The sequence below is a fragment of the Oncorhynchus gorbuscha genome, linkage group LG26 (assembly GCF_021184085.1).
Source record: "Oncorhynchus gorbuscha isolate QuinsamMale2020 ecotype Even-year linkage group LG26, OgorEven_v1.0, whole genome shotgun sequence".
NCBI lineage: Eukaryota > Metazoa > Chordata > Actinopteri > Salmoniformes > Salmonidae > Oncorhynchus > Oncorhynchus gorbuscha.
In genome coordinates, this window is record NC_060198.1 from 9,082,520 (window position 1) to 9,097,526 (window position 15,007).

Below are 15,007 nucleotides of genomic sequence, written 5' to 3' on the forward strand. Positions count from 1 at the left end.
TCCTGGGGTCTGGATTAGACTACATTCATCTTGGTCTCTACATTCCTGGGGTCTGGATTAGACTACATTCACCTTGGTCTCTACATTCCTGGGGTCTGGATTAGACTACTACATTCCATTTTAGTCTCTATTTTAGTCTCTACTGTCCTGGGGTCTGGATTAGACGACAGTCATCTTGGTCTCTACATTCCTGGGGTCTGGATTAGACTACATTCATCTTGGTCTCTAATGTCCTGGGGTCTGGATTAGACTACATTCATCTTGGTCTCTACATTCCTGGGGTCTGGATTAGACTACATTCATCTTGGTCTCTACATTCCTGGGGTCTGGATTAGACTACATTCATCTTGGTCTCTACATTCCTGGGGTTTGGATTAGACTACATTCATCTTGGTCTCTACATTCCTGGGGTCTGGATTAGACTACATTCACCTTGGTCTCTACATTCCTGGGGTCTGGATTAGACTACATTCATTTTAGTCTCTACTGTCCTGGGGTCTGGATTAGACGACAGTCATCTTGGTCTCTACATTCCTGGGGTCTGGATTAGACTACATTCATCTTGGTCTCTAATGTCCTGGGGTCTGGATTAGACTACATTCATCTTGGTCTCTACATTCCTGGGGTCTGGATTAGACTACATTCATCTTGGTCTCTACATTCCTGGGATCTGGATTAGACTACATTCATCTTGGTCTCTACATTCCTGGGATCTGGATTAGACTACATTCATCTTGGTCTCTACATTCCTGGGGTCTGGATTAGACTACATTCATCTTGGTCTCTACTGTCCTGGGGTCTGGATTAGACTACATTCATTTTGGTCTCTACTGTCCTGGGGTCTGGCTGGATTAGACTACATTCATCTTGGTCTCTAATGTCCTGGGGTCTGGATTAGACTACATTCATCTTGGTCTCTAATGTCCTGGGGTCTGGATTAGACTACATCCATCTTGGTCTCTACATTCCTGGGGTCTGGATTAGACTACATTCATCTTGGTCTCTACATTCCTGGGGTCTGGATTAGACTACATTCATCTTGGTCTCTACTGTCCTGTGGTCTGGATTAGACTACATTCATCTTGGTCTCTACTGTCATTGGGTCTGGATTAGACTACATTCATCTTGGTCTCTACTGTCCTGTGGTCTGGATTAGACTACATTCATCTTGGTCTCTACTGTCCTGGGGTCTGGCTGGATTAGACTACATTCATCTTGGTCTCTAATGTCCTGGGGTCTGGATTAGACTACATTAATCTTGGTCTCTAATGTCCTGGGGTCTGGATTAGACTACATTAATCTTGGTCTCTAATGTCCTGGGGTCTGGATTAGACTACATTCATCTTGGCCTCTACATTCCTGGGGTCTGGATTAGACTACATTCATCTTGGTCTCTAATGTCCTGGGGTCTGGATTAGACTACATTCATCTTGGTCTCTAATGTCCTGGGGTCTGGATTAGACTACAGTCATCTTGGTCTCTACATTCCTGGGGTCTGGATTAGACTACATTCATCTTGGTCTCTACATTCCTGGGGTCTGGATTAGACTACATTCACCTTGGTCTCTACATTCCTGGGGTCTGGATTAGACTACATTCATTTTAGTCTCTACTGTCCTGGGGTCTGGATTAGACGACAGTCATCTTGGTCTCTACATTCCTGGGGTCTGGATTAGACTACATTCAGCTTGGTCTCTAATGTCCTGGGGTCTGGATTAGACTACATTCATCTTGGTCTCTACTGTCCTGGGGTCTGGCTGGATTAGACTACATTCATCTTGGTCTCTAATGTCCTGGGGTCTGGCTGGATTAGACTACATTCATCTTGGTCTCTACTGTCATTGGGTCTGGATTAGACTACATTCATCTTGGTCTCTACTGTCCTGTGGTCTGGATTAGAATACATTCATCTTGGTCTCTACTGTCCTGGGGTCTGGATTAGACTACATTCATCTTGGTCTCTACTGTCCTGTGGTCTGGATTAGACTACATTCATTTTGGTCTCTAATGTCCTGGGGTCTGGCTGGATTAGACTACATTCATCTTGGTCTCTAATGTCCTGGGGTCTGGATTAGACTACATTCATCTTGGTCTCTAATGTCCTGGGGTCTGGATTAGACTACATTCATCTTGGTCTCTACATTCCTGGGGTCTGGATTAGACTACATTCATCTTGGTCTCTACTGTCCTGGGGTCTGGCTGGATTAGACTACATTCATCTTGGTCTCTAATGTCCTGGGGTCTGGATTAGACTACATTAATCTTGGTCTCTAATGTCCTGGGGTCTGGATTAGACTACATTCACCTTGGTCTCTACATTCCTGGGGTCTGGATTAGACTACATTCATCTTGGCCTCTACATTCCTGGGGTCTGGATTAGACTACATTCATCTTGGTCTCTACATTCCTGGGGTCTGGATTAGACTACATTCATCTTGGTCTCTACTGTCCTGGGGTCTGGATTAGACTACATTCATTTTGGTCTCTACTGTCCTGGGGTCTGGCTGGATTAGACTACATTCATCTTGGTCTCTAATGTCCTGGGGTCTGGATTAGACTACATTCATCTTGGTCTCTAATGTCCTGGGGTCTGGATTAGACTACATCCATCTTGGTCTCTACATTCCTGGGGTCTGGATTAGACTACATTCATCTTGGTCTCTACATTCCTGGGGTCTGGATTAGACTACATTCATCTTGGTCTCTACTGTCCTGTGGTCTGGATTAGACTACATTCATCTTGGTCTCTACTGTCATTGGGTCTGGATTAGACTACATTCATCTTGGTCTCTACTGTCCTGTGGTCTGGATTAGACTACATTCATCTTGGTCTCTACTGTCCTGGGGTCTGGCTGGATTAGACTACATTCATCTTGGTCTCTAATGTCCTGGGGTCTGGATTAGACTACATTAATCTTGGTCTCTAATGTCCTGGGGTCTGGATTAGACTACATTAATCTTGGTCTCTAATGTCCTGGGGTCTGGATTAGACTACATTCATCTTGGCCTCTACATTCCTGGGGTCTGGATTAGACTACATTCATCTTGGTCTCTAATGTCCTGGGGTCTGGATTAGACTACATTCATCTTGGTCTCTAATGTCCTGGGGTCTGGATTAGACTACAGTCATCTTGGTCTCTACATTCCTGGGGTCTGGATTAGACTACATTCATCTTGGTCTCTACATTCCTGGGGTCTGGATTAGACTACATTCACCTTGGTCTCTACATTCCTGGGGTCTGGATTAGACTACATTCATTTTAGTCTCTACTGTCCTGGGGTCTGGATTAGACGACAGTCATCTTGGTCTCTACATTCCTGGGGTCTGGATTAGACTACATTCATCTTGGTCTCTAATGTCCTGGGGTCTGGATTAGACTACATTCATCTTGGTCTCTACATTCCTGGGGTCTGGATTAGACTACATTCATCTTGGTCTCTACATTCCTGGGGTCTGGATTAGACTACATTCATCTTGGTCTCTACATTCCTGGGGTCTGGATTAGACTACATTCATCTTGGTCTCTACATTCCTGGGGTCTGGATTAGACTACATTCATCTTGGTCTCTACTGTCCTGGGGTCTGGATTAGACTACATTCATTTTGGTCTCTAATGTCCTGGGGTCTGGCTGGATTAGACTACATTCATCTTGGTCTCTAATGTCCTGGGGTCTGGATTAGACTACATTAATCTTGGTCTCTAATGTCCTGGGGTCTGGATTAGACTACATTAATCTTGGTCTCTAATGTCCTGGGGTCTGGATTAGACTACATTCATCTTGGCCTCTACATTCCTGGGGTCTGGATTAGACTACATTCATCTTGGTCTCTAATGTCCTGGGGTCTGGATTAGACTACATTCATCTTGGTCTCTAATGTCCTGGGGTCTGGATTAGACTACAGTCATCTTGGTCTCTACATTCCTGGGGTCTGGATTAGACTACATTCATCTTGGTCTCTACATTCCTGGGGTCTGGATTAGACTACATTCACCTTGGTCTCTACATTCCTGGGGTCTGGATTAGACTACATTCATTTTAGTCTCTACTGTCCTGGGGTCTGGATTAGACGACAGTCATCTTGGTCTCTACATTCCTGGGGTCTGGATTAGACTACATTCATCTTGGTCTCTAATGTCCTGGGGTCTGGATTAGACTACATTCATCTTGGTCTCTAATGTCCTGGGGTCTGGATTAGACTACATTCATCTTGGTCTCTACATTCCTGTGGTCTGGATTAGACTACATTCATCTTGGTCTCTACATTCCTGGGGTCTGGATTAGACTACATTCATCTTGGTCTCTACTGTCCTGGGGTCTGGATTAGACTACATTCATCTTGGTCTCTACTGTCCTGTGGTCTGGATTAGACTACATTCATCTTGGTCTCTACTGTCAGAGCAGCTCACAGGTTACTGCACCTGTACATAGCCCACCTATAATTTAGCCCAAACAACTACCTCTTTCCCTACTGTATTTATTTGATTGATTTATTTATTTTGCTCCTTTGCACCCCATTATTTTTATTTCTACTTTGCACATTCTTCCACTGCAAAACTACCATTCCAATGTTTTACTTGCTATATTGTATTTACTTTGCCACCATGGCCTTTTTTTGCCTTTACCTCCCGTATCTCACATCATTTGCTCACATCGTATATAGACTTGTTTATACTGTATTATTGACTGTATGTTTGTTTTACTCCATGTGTAACTCTGTGTCGTTGTATGTGTCAAACTGCTTTGCTTTATCTTGGCCAGGTTCTCAACTTGCCTACCTGGTTAAATAAAGGTGAAATAAATAAATAAAATGTTTAAATACAACAAACACACATGCCAGCTAAATCTGTCTCAAGTGCCAGTTGTTAGAGCAAGAGATAGTGAGTGAGATGGCATGAGTGGCTTGAGGAACATACATTATAAACATAGGGAAGACTTCAAATGAAGCTCGATACTGTCTCGCAAATGGCATTATTTTGGGGAAATATGTATACATTCTTTACTTACGAATCGTGACGAGTTGTCATTCTTCACTGTCTTGGCGTTGCCGAAGGACTCGAGGATGGGGTTGGCCTGTAAGAGTTGACGTTCCAATTCACCCTGAAAAAGAGGAGAGATATTACAGCAAAGCACTGGGTCCAAGCACATATGCCCCCTTCCCCTAACTAAACCTTTTACAAATAACAAGCACATATGCCCCCTTCCCCCAACTAAACCTTTTACAAATAACAAGCACATATGCCCCCTTCCCCCTAACTAAACCTTTTACAAATAACAAGCACATATGCCCCCTTCCCCCAACTAAACCTTTTACAAATAACAAGCACATATGCCCCCTTCCCCCAACTAAACCTTTTACAAATAACAAGCACATATGCCCCTTCCCCCAACTAAACCTTTTACAAATAACAAGCACATATGCCCCCTTCCCCTAACTAAACCTTTTACAAATAACAAGCACATATGCCCCCTTCCCCTAACTAAACCTTTTACAAATAACAAGCACATATGCCCCCTTCCCCTAACTAAACCTTTTACAAATAACAAGCACATATGCCCCCTTCCCCCAACTAAACCTTTTACAAATAACAAGCACATATGCCCCCTTCCCCTAACTAAACCTTTTACAAATAACAAGCACATATGCCCCCTTCCCCCAACTAAACCTTTTACAAATAACAAGCACAAAAACATTTTGGCCCAAGAGAAACATTTTTCCAATACACACAATGACTGATCACCCTTCTAATGTTCGTCAATGTCAATCTAACAATCACATAGTGTCACACAGACTATTGATCATGAAACATATGTAGGCGAACGGACACTGTTTCCACAGTCATGTTCATGACTATAAAAACTAGTAGAAAAGAGAGTGAAACGACAGGTATTGCAACGCTGTAAAAGACAGATGTGATCAATGGAGCATGTTCAGGAAACCACTTTACAGTCTCTCTGCTCAATATCCTACAACAGTACGTCCAACTAAAACTAAAGAGATGGTAGGATAGGGAGAGAGAGGAGAAAATCTCATTTCTTTGAATAAATTGGGCCTGTTCTGTGCGTTAACGACACGTGCTTTCTGTTGTCTGGTCACTCAGTGTAGAACCTCTGGGTTTGGAATGGAACGGATTAGAACCTCAGTGGTGGAACCTCAGTGGTGGAACACAACAGAACAGAACTGCAACGACTCTCTCCACACTGCATATGATTCAGTTGAAGTGCAGCACATCCACAAGAGAATGTTCAAACCCATCTGGACTCTGGGTTTGCATTTCCTCTTTCTATTGCGAGACCAACATCAAAGGCATCACATCAAATCAAATGTTATTGGTCGCATACACATATTTAGCAGAAGTTATTGTGGGTGTAGCGAAATGCTTGTCAAATCACACAAAAAAGAAACAAAATACTGCAAAGTTGCTTAGGAGCTAGAAGCAGAGCTGCCATATCTGTCGGCGCCATCTTGATGATTGAAGCCATTGTCTAACCATCAAGCCTGCAAAACAACCTAATCAAATCAATCCCTGTTTACACAGTACGATCATAAAAAAGTACCAGTATATTTGTGAAACAGACAAACCAATAAATCTAGCCACAGATGTCTCATATATTCCATAGTACACAGCTGTGTTCCAGCGTGGTGGTTTAGGACATGTGGACAGATAGCTGCTGTGAGCCAGGTGGATGGGTGGGTGCTGGATGAGTTGAGGCTAATGAGGCGACTCAGAGAGGAAGGCCATATCTCTCCAGTTAGTGATTGAGATAGAGATCCTGAGGAAAAGGACTCACTCGTTTAGCACAGTGACAGATATTGGGGAAACAGACCTGTTTAACACACTGACACAAGCCAGAGACACTATATCCTAATGGCCAGAGACACACTCAATCCTATAAGGAAGAATCAGTCATCATTAGAGATCCCGTTAAGGGAGGGAGGGAACGGTGCTCTGTTCACTTCTCACACCTATCGTAGACCCTATCTGGCTGACTGCCGGGGCAGAAAAGAACGCTTAATAAGTATGAAATGGAACGAAACGCTCCAAAATGTAAAGGTGGTATCCAAACTTGTCCATTAAGAAACACTGGTTTTCATCTTCCGTTGCTACAGTGTACCCAAATGGACATGACCCTGTGCAGATGTTTAGACAGGTGGCCCATTACGATCCCATCCAGAACCTCATTCTAGGCTTGGTCATGACCGAAGAATCCAAAATGGCCCACCAAAAAAAGAACATGGCCCGTACTTTGAGCTTTTTTTTTTCTGCTGCTAGGTGGGAATGGAATTTTCCCATTACGTCAAGCTTAGCTTGAGACTGTGGCGTTTTTCCAGGGATGTCTGTGGGATGAGTTAGGGGTTAGGAAATCAGCCTTGCGTTCAGACGTGAGACGCGTAATGTGATCTTTGGCTTCCAGAGCTGGGCCAGAGAGCCCGACTGCTGTTTTAATTGAGTATTCGTGCTGCTGAAAATGAGGCAGGAATGAATTGAATAAGCCTGTTGCTGCCAGTGACAGATTGCACACACGGTAAATTATAGCACGGTTTCAGATCTGTTAGTGCGGTCTTACCATTTCCTATAGTCATTGTCATACACTGTCTCTATAACGCAGTGCTTTATGGCACAACTTGACAACACCACACGCTTTAGAACAAACTAGAACAGAGGACATAATGGAGACTGTTTAATGTCCACAAGCTGCAAATCTCTGCCAAACTCAGTCTACAGACTGGGACCAGACTGGGGAGAGGGTAGGAACAAAGGGGTGAATACAAAACACCAGCAGGGGTCCACTTTAGGAGCATTACAAGCTGACCCACATTTCAGCGTTCCGGAGTGTGTTACTCTTGTTCTGACAGATTCCAGAAACCATCATTGTCATGTAAGGAGGCTAATCACTAGCCGGGACATGTATTGTACCACATAATCAGGTTTATGTGAGCAAGAAGACCATAAAATGACTGTTGATGGAATACATTCCACTTATTCTGATGAACAGTGTCTGGAAACCGTCATAGCCACGTTAAGGGGCTATTCACTACAGTGTCAACTACTGTAGGGGGCCTGGAAGAACACAGGGACACATAGTTGTTGATGACAGAGTTGTTGTTGTTAGTGTGACTGTGGAGAATGCTATCGTGTACCACTTAATATCACGTTAACATTGACAAGGCTACGAAATGAATGTAATCTTTTGTGAAATAACTCCTCTCTATTCTCAATCTTTCCTCTGTAACTTGGGAAACATCCTTTGTAGCGTGTTCAACCTCACTTGTTATCAGTGTCAGGGCCTTTGGCAGTGCTTTGGCCCAGGTTGTGGAGACTGGAAAGCCAGAGGAACAGTAAAAACTGTCCCATTAAATTTTCAAGGAAGAGGCCAGGTAGGGTTGTGGGGTCACATCTGCTCCACAGACTAGAATCACTGCTGGACAGACATTACAAATCTATCCAAGTCCACAACCAGAATCATTGCTGGACAGACATTACAAATCTCTCCAAGTCCACAAACAGAATCACTGCTGGACAGACATTACAAATCTATCCAAGTCCACAACCAGAATCACTGCTGGACAGACATTACAATTCTATCCAAGTCCACAAACATAGTCACTGCTGGACAGACATTACAAATCTATCCAAGTCCTCAACCAGAATCACTGCTGGACAGACATTACAAATCTATCCAAGTCCTCAACCAGAATCACTGCTGGACAGACATTACAAGTCGTTTCAAGAGTTGCTCCAAGTCCACAAGCGGAATACCACTTCAGTGACTGTTGGGTGAGTGCGAATGACGCAGGCAACTGGACTTTTGTTTGTGGTTTGGGGAACAGGAACAAACCCCCACTCCTCAAGGGGAGGTCAGAATAACTTTTTATCTGTGTAAACTCCTCCCCCATGGCAAAACAGGGAGCAGATGAAAGACTTGCAAAGACAGGAAGAAGCCGTTCTAAGGAGATTCATTAGTGATCTAAGTAGCACTGCCACTGAGACACAAACGGCAAAATCCACAGTCAACAGCCCATGGTGAATTCAATAAGGTACGAAGATTAAAATCCCCATTATCGTCCCTGCTGGGCATTCTGTGGCTGTATCTGAGTAGACTAAGCAGAGGGGAGGGTGTTGTAGGTCTTGGACCATGTCATGGCCCTCTCTCCCTGGGGGAGTCCGTTCAGCTGGGCTCTGGGCAGTGATCCTCTTGGCTCTCCCTCCCTAGCTGCTCTCCTCCAGAGTCCTACTCCAGCTCCAGTTAGCTGGAAGCCAACTGACTATTTAGTAAAGCCTGCTATGGCTATTTGGCAGCACCAGCACCTCGCGAGTGAAAAGCTCTCCAGCAGGCTCACCGGGAGCCAAATTGGACGCGGGAGAGAAGTTTGTGACAAGGTCCTGACAGGATTCTTGCTCAATGTCTGCCAGTATAACAGTGGAACATATTACAAATGCACTGTTTATGATTGGTGGTGTATGATTGTTTCAAATGGGATATGGCAGTTAGGAAGTGGGAAACGTGTTTATTAGTTTGTATTAAACTAGGAAGTCATGTTTATTTTCCCGAATCTGAGATATTTGAAAGAAGCAGTGCCAACTATAGGTAAGAACAGGGACACCACACAGCGCATGGAGTGGATTAAAACTAAACTAGTTTAGTGTCCCAAAGATGATAGAAACAGAAGCTGCTATTGCGACCCCATTGACACCCATAAAAGGGACAGATATACAGAATAGTACACAGCGACAATATCAGCCCCTTTACAGGATATTCTGCCCATTGTGTTTTGAGCTTGTCTAGTGAGTGGAGTACGGTGGGTGAGAGAGAGAGAGAGGTGAGGGACAGACAACATGCTACTCACATAGAACAGGGCTCCACTCTGTAGTCAATGGGTAGATTGTCAAATGTTACCATGGAAATAAACAGGAAGTGTTAATGATCATGGATACTAAACACACATACAGGATATACATACAGTACATACACACCAAGGAAGACAATTACAGGTAGTACTCAAAGACAAATTGGACTAGACTAAATCATACATAAAGGCAAACGGATTAAGTGAAATCTACAGTAGTACATTAAAACAGGAAGCAGGGGAATGGATATGTTATTCTGAAAGGTCCTTTCCAAGAAGCTCTCACTGACGGGTGCCATTCCATATGTTTCTCATATTAGCCTTGTATTAGGGCAGTGTGCCATAGTGAGCATCACATCTTTATTCAGAACACTGCTCATCTGCCCTCATGTGCCATTTCCATTATCTTAACAGTATCAACTGACCTACAGCAGCTGGTTGAAAAGAGAATACCCTGAGAGTAATATTAAGCTCCGGAACTAACTACTGTAATGACAACCACAGCCAGACAGTCTGTTTTTCAGTAATGTCCATTAACTGACCCCGTGTGTGTGTTTGGTCTTGTTCTTCTAATCCTCGTGGGGAACTGAAATGTCCAAATGTCCCTCACAAGGATAGTAAAACGAGGAAAATTCTCCCTTGTGAAGACATTTCCCACGTCCCCATGTGGACTTGGATAGATTTGTAGGGGTTAGGTTTAGGGTTACAATTAGGGTTAGGGGTTAGGTTTAGGGTAGGCGTTAAGGTTAGGTTTAGGGGTTAGGGGTTAGGGAAAATGGGATTTTGAATGGAAACACATTTTAGGTCCCCACGAGGATAGAAGAACGTGTGTGTGTGTGTGTGTGTGTGTGTGTGTGTGTGTGTGTGTGTGTGTGTGTGTGTGTGTGTGTGTGTGTGTGTGTGTGTGTGTGTGTGTGTGTGTGTGTGTGTGTGTGTGTGTGTGTGTGTGTGTGTGTGTGTGTGTGTGTGTGTGTGTTTCTCAGTTCTATCTTCAGACTCATCTCTATTCATCTCTATTTCAACGTCTTACTGCTCAACTTCTACTCTGCATTATACAAAAATAGCTCACATAGTATGCCATTTCTGCCAAACTTTGACTGGTGGCAACCAAACACAACAAAGGCATGCATATGATTATGTTTCATCTAGTGTGGAATAACAACATTTGCAAGCACATTTTACGGTACAGTACAGTGCATTGACCCACAGGTATACATGGAAAAGCTGCATACACATCAATATTCATGCCAGATTTAAAGTTAACTTACGACATGATTATTTTCCGCCTGATAGAAAGAGAATCTGGGTCAATACCCAAACTTTGTTTGTCTAATTTTTACGCAGATGTCAACATTACACATACATGCTTCACAGTGTGCAAGAAAATAACCAATGGCACCATTTCACAAAACAGGCTGAAGCCACAAAGAAATATATTAAATTGCAGTAGGTCCGTTTGAGAGTAGAAAGTTGGTGATGCAACATGCACATGAATAAGGTGTTGAGAAGAAAGTGTAAAGACTTGCCTGTAGTTTTACTGGTTTAGGAGACTCTGGCTGTTTGTTCCAAATAAACAAACGCAAATATGTTAGAGGGTTGGGCACGCCTGCACAATCTATAGACCCCATTATAGGTGCTACTGTAGGATGTGTTCACTTTGGCAACATACATCATGGGACAGGAGCACATGTATATGGATTCTTAACACATTTACAGGCATGTTATGCAAAAAAAACATCTATATATTGGCACATTTTATCAATGGGTTCATTTTTATAAACTGGGTGGTTTGAGCCCTGAATGATGATTGGCGAAAGGGTATGACAAAACTTTTACTGTTCTAATTACGTTGGTAACCAGTTTATAATAGCTCCGCGTTGCGTCGTGCCGAAGAACAGTCCTTAGCTGTGATATATTGGTCATATACCCCACCCACTCGGGCCTTATTGCTTAGTGAGCCTATTTTTGACTGCCGTGGTAATGTACCAGCATCATATAACTACAGAAGGATCTGACCCTTTGGTGACCTCATCACACAGCCCATGTCCAATGTCAAGACACTGTTGTCCTCTAATCATTATGCCCCCATTATCATACGGATCTATCTGATATGGATTAACTAGGGTTGGAGTTAATCCACTGTACTGTAAATACCAGTGGATCAGACTGGTCTGGTATTAGGGGCACATTATGGATCTGACTGGCCTGGTATTATGGGGACATTGTGGATCTGACTGGCCTGGTATTATGGGGACATTGTGGATCTGACTGGCCTGGTATTAGAGGGACATTGTGGATCAAACTGTCCTGGTATTAGGGGGACATTGTGGATCAGACTGTCCTGGTATTAGGGGGACATTGTGGATCAGACTGGCCTGGTATTAGGGGGACAATGTGGATCAGACTGGCCTGGTATTAGGGGGACATTGTGGATCAGACTGGCCTGGTATTAGGTGGACATTGTGGATCAGACTGGCCTGGTATTAGGTGGACATTGTGGATCAAACTGGCCTGGTATTAGGGGGACATTGTAGATCAGACTGGCCCGGTATTAGGGGGACATTGTGGATCAGACTGGCCCGGTATTAGGGGGACATTGTGGATCAACCTGTCCTGGTTTTAGGGGGACATTGTGGATCAGACTGGCCCGGTATTAGGGGGACATTGTGGATCAACCTGTCCTGGTTTTAGGGGGACATTGTGGATCAACCTGTCCTGGTATTAGGGGGATATTCTGGTTCAAACTGGCCTGGTATTAGGGGGACATTGTGGATCAACCTGTCCTGGTATGAGGGGGACATTGTGGATCAACCTGTCCTGGTATTAGGTGGACATTGTGGATCAAACTGTCCTGGTATTAGGGGGACATTGTAGATCAAACTGTCCTGGTATTAGGGGGACAATGTGGATCAGACTGGCCTGATATTAGGGGGACAATGTGGATCAGACTGGCCTGGTATTAGGGGACATTGTGGATCAGACTGGCCTGGTATTAGGAGGACAATGTGGATCAGACTGGCCTGGTATTAGGGGACATTGTGGATCAGACTGGCGTGGTATTAGGGGGACAATGTGGATCAGACTGGCCTGGTATTAGGGGGACAATGTGGGCCGTACAAGTTGTTAACTCCTCTTTCATCAGTTACCCCTCAATAGAAAGACATACTGTAACTGTGGCCTTCAGAACATGGTTTAGGGGGAGAGCTAGAGGTGTGGTAGGGAGATAAACATGGCAGGGGGAATATAGAGAAAGAAAAGACTTACACTTACAGGAATGCTGTGGTCTTTTTTTCCTTTATGGGAGGAAGCCACATGTGCAAGGTACTGGATGACCTTTTTAGTGTTTTCTGTCTTGCCAGCACCAGATTCACCTCTGAGAAGATAGAAAACATACAAGACAGATCAGATCCCTGGGTTAGTTGATGGAGAAGAATGACGTGTGTGTGTGTGTGTGTGTGTGTGTGTGTGTGTGTGTGTGTGTGTGTGTGTGTGTGTGTGTGTGTGTGTGTGTGTGTGTGTGTGTGTGTGTGTGTGTGTGTGTGTGTGTGTGTGTGTGTGTGTGTGTGTGTGTGTGTGTGTGTGTGTGTGTGTGTGTGTGTGTGTGTGTGTGTGTGTGTGTGTGTGTGTGTGTGTCAGGATTGTCTTTCTGACTGGCAAATGTGAGGAGATTATGGCACTTGGGAAACTCCATAAACAGTCTTGAGCTGGGGGTGAGAGAGCTAGCCAGGCTCTGCTCCCTGCAACTCCGCTAAACAACAAATGAAGTGACAATAAACCACATTTGAGAGGTTTATCGGATGAGGTGGTGTGTAGCTGGGCTTTTGTGTATCTATATGTGCTGTTTATTTTCTTTGAGCTAGTTTAGTTCAGCGGCTGTGGTTGAGGGCGGGACTCACGGACCCACAGCGATGACAGCTTTAGAGCAAGGAAGTATGTTTTTGCAAGCTCTTCAAGCCATGCAGAAAGAATCCGATCCCCAAGTACCACTTACTGTACAGTAACGTCAACACACAATGCATACCAGTGGTTTTACAATAGGTACTCATTCTACGTAATCGCTGGTGGTTAACATTGAACTTTCTCCCCGATCTCAAGCTCAACGCTAGGTTATATCTATTTGAGCAAAATCATCTGCAAAATAAAACTAACGACATGATGATCTTCAAATAAATGACATGGCCCCTGAATACTCACTGAGTATAAAACCAATTACTATAACAAAGTCATGTGTTGTTTTCATTCAGATTCCCCTTACCTGGTCATGTGGTGAAGTCCTATGGTAGTCTAGTCTAGTACTATGAATATGCTGTATGGCTGATGAGTTGTGTGTTTAGGGCTGAGCTCAATATCCACCGGGAGCAGAGGGTATTTCTGGCTGCATCTGAAATGATGGGCTCTGGCCAAAAGTAGTGCACTATTTAGGCATTAGGGTGCTATTTTGGACACAGCCCGTGAGTGAGTGAGTGCGTCAAATGTCCATGAGGTTGGCATTAAACTGGAAGGTTTAAGTTGGTTCGCCTTGCTGCAGAGGAGACGGCTCATATTCTCAGGGACTGACTTATAATCACATGGCATCTCTGTGCAGCGTTTACATTGCTATGACCACAGTCTCCTACAGTGTGTGTGTGTGTGTGTGTGTGTGTGTGTGTGTGTGTGTGTGTGTGTGTGTGTGTGTGTGTGTGTGTGTGTGTGTGTGTGTGTGTGTGTGTGTGTGTGTGTGTGTGTGTGTGTGTGTGTGTGTGTGTGTGTGTGTGTGTGTGTGTGTGTGTGTGTGTGTGTGTGTGTGTGTGTGTGTCACAGTTGGCATATAGCAGATGTGAGATTTTATGATAGTGTTCAAGCCACACTACCGACATCCATCCAAATTCTTCCATGCTCCCCCACACTTAGTCATGTATGGTGAGAGGCTAGGAAAATATTTATTGACTGATGTCTTGTAGCCCTGGGGGTTCCAGGGAAATATTGGGTGGTGGAGGATCAGGTTCAGACCAGCGCAGGGAGAGAACACACACACACACACTTGGGGAAACTTTACCCTGTATACTCTTTCACACATCATCGGTGTAGGCCTGTCACAGAGGCTTACGATGAGATGCCACGCTGACATGTTTCTTGGCAGCATTCCTGTCATCTGTAGATATTGGGCGCTAGACTGGA

General features: G+C 44.2%; 1 protein-coding gene across 12 annotated transcripts in view; it reads right to left on the minus strand.

Annotated features, from left to right (window-relative positions):
• The window catches only part of LOC124015191 (myosin-10), a 100,791-nt gene that overhangs the window by 45,762 nt on the left and 40,022 nt on the right, over positions 1–15,007 (minus strand). For 3 of the 12 annotated variants that reach the window (XR_006835108.1, XM_046330213.1, XM_046330207.1), the window contains exons 5-9: positions 13,115–13,223; positions 11,377–11,406; positions 11,119–11,136; positions 9,851–9,868; positions 5,008–5,100 (exon numbers count right to left, since the gene is read on the minus strand). Coding sequence is in view for 11 of the 12 variants with exons in the window: in XM_046330213.1 (XP_046186169.1) it covers positions 5,008–5,100; positions 9,851–9,868; positions 11,119–11,136; positions 11,377–11,406; positions 13,115–13,223 (268 nt within the window). In the remaining variant the exon portion in view is untranslated. The remainder of the gene's footprint in view (positions 1–5,007; positions 5,101–9,850; positions 9,869–11,118; positions 11,137–11,376; positions 11,407–13,114; positions 13,224–15,007) is intronic. The other 9 variants (XM_046330216.1, XM_046330210.1, XM_046330218.1 and 6 more) reach the window with 6 other exon arrangements.